This window comes from Medicago sativa, chromosome 1, assembly GCF_051527215.1.
Source record: "Medicago sativa cultivar Bolivia chromosome 1, Bolivia_mono, whole genome shotgun sequence".
Classification (NCBI taxonomy): Eukaryota; Viridiplantae; Streptophyta; class Magnoliopsida; order Fabales; family Fabaceae; genus Medicago; species Medicago sativa.
Genome location: NC_140749.1, coordinates 18263105 through 18269749, shown reverse-complemented (window position 1 = coordinate 18269749; position 6645 = coordinate 18263105). Strand labels below are relative to the sequence as shown.

Sequence of the window (6645 nt, the reverse complement as noted above, 5' to 3'; positions counted from 1 at the left end):
AATATAACGTGAATATAGCTCGACGCCGTGCCATGCGCAGAATACTTGCCTTTTTCCTTGACTTTCAGAGCACTGCGTGCTTAATGAATAAAAAATCAATGATATGTCGACATTGTGCCCTAGGCAGAACAAGAGCATCACCTTTTTAAATACTCATTGCCACAACACATTACCACCAAATATCCTTGTCCATTGTTTCACCATTCCAAGTTAACTACAATGGCTTCACCAATAGGAACCATAGTTTTCAGCACCATTGGAAGAGCACAATATGGTTTTGATGTTTTCTACACGAACCTCAAGAACCACTCCAACCATGATCACTGCCTCACCGATGGTATATCAATAAACTTTAATGCCCAATTCACTGATGATGATCAACAAACCATTGTTTTTGTCTCTGAAAGAACTGGCTCACCACGTTTTTATCTAAGCAAACTGGGAAATGGACCTGAACTTCTACCTTCTCCTCCCAATTCTGTCTTCCAAGATCGTCCAACCATAAGAAACGGTAAACTCTATTTTGTTTCAACGCATGAACAACCAAATGAGCTTTTCAAAAGCTGGACAGCAGTTTATTCAACTGCGGTCGACAGGGCCGGCACAAGCACTTTCACTAGGCTTACACCTCACGGTGTCGTTGATTATAGTCCCGCTGTTTCCATCACCGGAAGTTTAATCGCGGTTGCTTCCTATGGAACTCGTCGATGGAATGGCGAAATTCGAGAGCTTGAAACGGAGATAGTTGTGTTCGAGGAATCTGTCCCCGAGAACCGTGTTGTGGTGAGTGAACGTGGTGGTTGGCCGACGTGGTTGGGTGATTCAACATTGTTCTTCCACAAAATTGTTGAAGACGGTTGGTGGAGCATCTTTCGGATCGACTTACCAGACTCCAATTTAAATGGATTTCCAGTTTCATCGGTTCGTGTTACGCCACCGGGTTTACATTGTTTCACTCCCTCCGCAATGCATGATGGTAATCACATCGCTGTCGCAACTCGCCGGAGAGAAAGTGATTTTCGTCACATCGAGATTTTCAATCTCGAGACACAAACATTCCAAAAAATAACACAAACAATAAACCCTAATTTTCACCACTACAATCCATTTGTCTCCCCTGATTCTCGTTACCTAGGTTACCACCGATTCAGAGGTGAGTCAAGCCAAGGAGAGTCAACATACGTATACCCACATCTCGACCATGTGAGGTCTTTGGATCCTAACATACAGTTACTAAGACTAAATGGTTCGTTTCCTAGCTTCTCACCAAATGGTGATTTCATCGCATTTAACCACGGTTTTGATGTTGGAAACAACAGTGGTGTCAAGATCATTAGATCCAACGGTTCTAAACGTTGGAACTTAATAAAAGGAAGAATGTGTTTTGGTCACGCGTGGAGCACAACAGAGAAGAACATTATATACACAACTATAGGTCCAATTTTCCAATCAGTTTCTAAAACGGTTCAAATTGCACGTATCGAGTTTAATCTAGTTCATCTCACTAAGGATCGTGAAGAGATACCGTATACGCTGAAGATACTCACAAAAGATGATAGTGGAAACAATGCGTTTCCATCATGTTCACCGGATGGAAAATTCGTCGTGTTTCGATCTGGTAGGTCGGGGTTTAAAAACTTATACATAGTTGATGCAGTTAATGGAGAGTTTGATGGCGGCTTAAGGAGGTTAACAGAAGGGGAATGGATTGATACAATGCCATGTTGGTCACCAAAAGGTGATTTGATAGCGTTCTCATCGAATAGGCATGATGGTGGGAATAGTCAGGCGTTTGGGATTTATGTGGTAAGGGTTGATGGGAGTGGTTTGAGGAGAGTTGAGGTGGGGAAGGGTGTGGATGGTGAAAGGGAGATGTTGAATCATGTTCGTTTTAGTGGTGATGGGGAGTGGTTGTTGTTTACCGGTAATTTGGTTGGTCTGACGGCAGAGCCGGTGTCGATACCAAATCAGTATCAACCATATGGAGATTTGTTTGTGGTGAAATTGGATGGCAGTGGATTGAGGAGGCTGACATGTAATGCGTATGAAAATGGAACACCTACATGGTATTATGGGGATTTGTTGTTGTCTTCTGATGATGATGATGCTTGTGATTGGGATAAGTTGAAAGGTGCATTTGAAGAATCGCTATGGATAACGACCTGTGACAATTGACTATGATACCAATGTTTAATCGTAATGAATGGTTGACATAACCAAGTTGGTTATGTACAAAATCATTTGATGATTGAGGAATGCTAGAGACACTCTCTTTTCAATACTTTCTTCAACATTCATTCTCTTATTGGATGAAATCATTGAATGACCCACCATTTTAAATGGAACCTAGTTCCAAAAGTGTGAAACCCGTCATGATTTAAGCTAATAAAAAAGTGAGTGTTGAAGAGAGTTTTGAAAAGAGAGTATCTCTTTGATGTTTTTCTAATAATACAATAAACAATTTGTCCCACTGATGAGCAAAGTCAGAATGGTAGTTTGTATGTTTGTGGTTAGTAATATATTCTATGGCGTTTACCTTCTGTTAAAGGACATAATGTACAATGACCATTATTTACCAAAAAATAAGCCAATGACCATTAAGTACATATCATTTGATGATTGTACAATGTTATAACATAAGAAAAACACATGATGTGTAAAGAAAAATTATAACTTCCTCAACTGAGCTGCCAGCTAAGCATAAACAGGGGTATTAGTGTCTACAATTTTCTTTTTTCCACTAAATCACCTACTAAGTACTATCGACAGGGGCAAACCTGTTCAGGTCCTAGTGTGGCAAGTGCCACACCAAACATATCCAAAAAAAAAATTATTTTTTTTGTTTGGTCCAAATCACAAGCATAGCCAAAAACTTTAAACTAGTGCAATACATTTGATGCACAACGTGAATGGCCCACATGCATTTGATGCAGCACAAAGAGAATTGTTCTACATTTTCCTCATGTTGTTCACTTAGTCTTGTGACATATATAGAAGGCCAAATACCTCTCCTGGTCCTTTAAGTTTCACGTTTGTTTCAGATAGGTCCTTTAAGTTTCTAAGTTTTTAGATAGGTCCTTTAAGTTTCGAGTTTGTTTCGGATAGGTTCTTTAAGTTTCTAAGGTTTCAGATAGGTCCTTTAAGTTTTGAGTTTGTTTCGAGTTTGGCTTAACGGACAGATAAACTTTGGCTTAACGGAGGTTGATAGAAAGGACCTAGCTGAAACAAACTCGAAACTTAAAGGACCTATCTGAAACCTTAGAAACTTAAAGGACCCATCCGAAACAAACTCAAAACTTAAAGGACCTATTTGAAACCTTAGAAACTTAAATGATCTATCTGAAACAAACATGAAACTTAAAGGACCCGGTGAGATATTTGGCCTATATAGAAAGAGATGTTCTTAGAACGATGCAATTTTAGCTTATTTTCAACAAATGAAAAATAGAGGATTTTTTTTTGTAATTTTGGTTGCTACAACTATTTTTAATATAATTTCTTATTAAATTTAGTTTTAAATAATTATTTGACAAAAATATTGTGTCTCACCAACTTTGCAAGTCCAAATCCGCCCCTGACTATCGCCACTCTAACTAAGTAGTTGCAACATTTTATACCTCAAACCAACATTTTCCTCTCTTCATTCATCAGATTGCAACCAAATTGTTAACTAAATTTTCTCTATTTTCAACCTCATGGTTGAAAATAATTTCCATTTCCCAATCTTATCATTCATCTTGACACTTGCGTCAACTCCAATCAAATTAGTGTATACCTTCTTTTCTTCTTCGTACTTCTTATAGTAGTAAATCAAATTAGTGTATACCTTCACAATTAATTTTCTTAAATTTGGTTTAGAAGAGTTTTTTAGAGTTTTCTATAATGAACTAACCTCAAACCTAAAAAATTATGAACATAACAATAAATATATTTTTCAGGTTGCAATAGTTAAATACAAATAATTTTTTATCTGATAAATACAAAGGAACTGTACATCCCTCATTTTTAACTTCTGCATTGCAGGAAATATGAACCCTCTCACGTGACACATGAGAAAATATGAGAGAGAAAAAAAATTCCCACTTTGCATAACGCTTTAGAATTTCTTTGCAATATTTATACTATATAAATGCAAAATATTTTCCAATAATTACTTCTAGCTAAATGTTCATATTTTTCTGTAGAGTTAGCCTATCAACAAGTATATCTAAAGCTTCCTTCATCCACCAATGCTGACAAACATCTCTGGCTTCAACAACATTCATCTGCAAAAAGTGATTGCAAAACAGAACAATTAGTATTTGCAACTACAGAATTAATTTCTAAACAAAGCATGTTTATTAATTTGAACCATATAAAAAACATGTCTTCACTCATTAGCATTATTTTTATAAATTGTGGTTTACACTTGTAAATAATATTTGCAATTTTTTTGAAAAAAAAATCTACTTCAAACAAATTCAAAATTTTAAATGAAAATTTTTTATTGACGGTGTTTGTCATATATAAAAATGATTTTAAATTGCAGTCACATATGCATCAAAATAATTTTATTTTATAGAGTATATTCTTAGTCAAACATGACTGATATGGTCTCAATCCTCATCATAACTAAGTTTCTTTAAATTGAATTAGATCCTAATTCAGAAACAATTTCAATATATATAGTTCTAAAACATACCCATATTCTTTTACGTAGATTTTTCTCAGGCCAGTGCTCAAGTTGTTCCTTAACAAGTAAGGGAAACATGTGACCTTCATAGTATGTACCATATCTTTTGCTAATGAAACTCCATTCACCCAGTTCATGCTGCAATAATATAAAACAAACACAAACAATTTCAGTCTTGTTTTAAATTTTTACTAGTGTCTAAAATTGTGTGAAAACAATTTTGAAAAAAAAATATATATCCAATTAATTAAATACCTCAACAATTCCTATAACTCCTGCTTCTTCAAGGGATTCTCTACAAGCTGCTTCTTCTAAAGATTCATCAAGTTCCCATCCACCCTGAATAAAAACAAATTAATAAAAGGATATTAATTTTAGTATATGCTTATAAGTGAACCTAATTAAGCAATCTCTTTATGTGAATGAAAGAAATCCCTACCTTTGGAAACATAAATGATTGACCCTTTTGTGAACTAACAACAAGTACTTCCAGTTCATTATCCATATTGCCATCAATGTCTTGCTTATATCTGTATGGGATGCACCTACACAATTGGACATATTAATAAATGTTAGTCAATAAATGCAAGAAGCAATTAATGAATGAATTATAATGATGGAAATGAAGCTTCTAGGCCAAGATTAAAAAAATTAAGTAAATGAATGTTGTCTATTTCTTGCATGATAGTGCATCTCCAAAAAGAACCAAAGCAGATTCACTTTAGTTAGTCTGATCTCGATCTAACGGTCACCAGACAGTGATAAAACTATATATTATATAAAGTGAAAATTTTATCAGATCTACAAGCTGCAAAAATGAACTCACCCTACAACTTGACGACCACCAGATTCATTGTATCTTTGCATCTGCCTTCCAGAACGAGATACCAAACAAACCATTCTATCTCAAAAACACTTAATAAACTTTTTTCACTTAACTATCAACTTCAAAGAGACCTAATCAATTAATAAATCACAAAAGGAGACAAACAAAAAGAAAGGATGTTTGATCTATATATAAGATTAATGAGAAGCAAAAGAACAAATTGTAGATTGATAAAGTGCAGACAAAGGAAAGCTATAAATATATAAAGAGTTGAAACCGTTGGAAAGGCGTGTGTTGTCCTTGTATAATATATAGTCAATACTAAGCAACCTTATATCTTAGTCAAAAAAATAAAAGGAACCTTATTTTTTTATTATTACATGAAATGAAAATTAAAATATGATACGCGTTATTGTTGTGTAGTTGGAATTATCTATAAGACAATGAGAGATTATATTTAAGATAGAGGCTTCTATGTGGTTTCTCTAACTGTATGTTTTTGTTTTTATTAATGTTTATGTTTGCATTGCTAAGTCTACTTATTGCTGCTGCTATTTAGTGTGTTTGCTTAGTCAATGAGCTGACAAAAATTGAATATTAGTATTATTGTTTTTAGATAGGTACTTGTTCAATAGAATATTAGATCATGATTGAGTCGTGATTAATCAGTTGACTTTATAGAAGAGAAGTAGTTCTCTACATTATGATATATGCATGCATATAACATAATTTGAGTTAATATAATTGATATTGGATTTTCTAGTTTAATTATTGAGAAATTTAAATTCTTCTCTCTTCCTAGAGGCTTAAATAAAACACATCTCATGTATTAAAATATGAACTTCAAAGATCGATACCTACTAGGTTAAACAAATTTTTGAACAATTATACAATTGCCCAATAAACTCTAATATTTTTTTATGCTTTCTGCAATTTTTACAAAAGCTCAATAAATTATAAAAATTTCTCATTAGCATACTTGAATATTTTTCAAATATTAATTACAAAATTATTTATATCTAACCTTTTTTCCTTGTGGTCAAATTGTGCTTTTTTTATTTTCTACATGTCGTTTTTTCTAACAAAATTTGTATTGAGATCAAAATTACAACAAATTTGATAAAACAAATACTTGTATAATATTCCT

At 33.8% G+C, this 6645-nt stretch overlaps 2 protein-coding genes across 2 annotated transcripts; one reads left to right on the top strand and one right to left on the bottom strand.

The window, feature by feature from the left end:
* The first annotated feature begins 219 nt into the window (after positions 1-219).
* On the top strand, positions 220-2278 carry LOC146953299 (uncharacterized). Its single transcript, XM_085708535.1, has one exon. It carries the CDS (start codon positions 220-222, stop codon positions 2173-2175), a length of 1956 nt encoding a protein of 651 aa, XP_085564661.1. The 3' UTR covers positions 2176-2278.
* Positions 2279-3916: 1638 nt separating this feature from the next.
* On the bottom strand, positions 3917-5779 carry LOC146953298 (nudix hydrolase 17, mitochondrial-like). Its single transcript, XM_085708536.1, has 5 exons — positions 5499-5779; positions 5112-5217; positions 4928-5011; positions 4682-4810; positions 3917-4265 (listed from the first exon to the last, which is right to left on the bottom strand). Exons 1-5 carry the CDS (start codon positions 5570-5572, stop codon positions 4161-4163), a joined length of 498 nt encoding a protein of 165 aa, XP_085564662.1. The 5' UTR covers positions 5573-5779; the 3' UTR covers positions 3917-4160.
* Between the last annotated feature and the right edge of the window lie 866 nt (positions 5780-6645).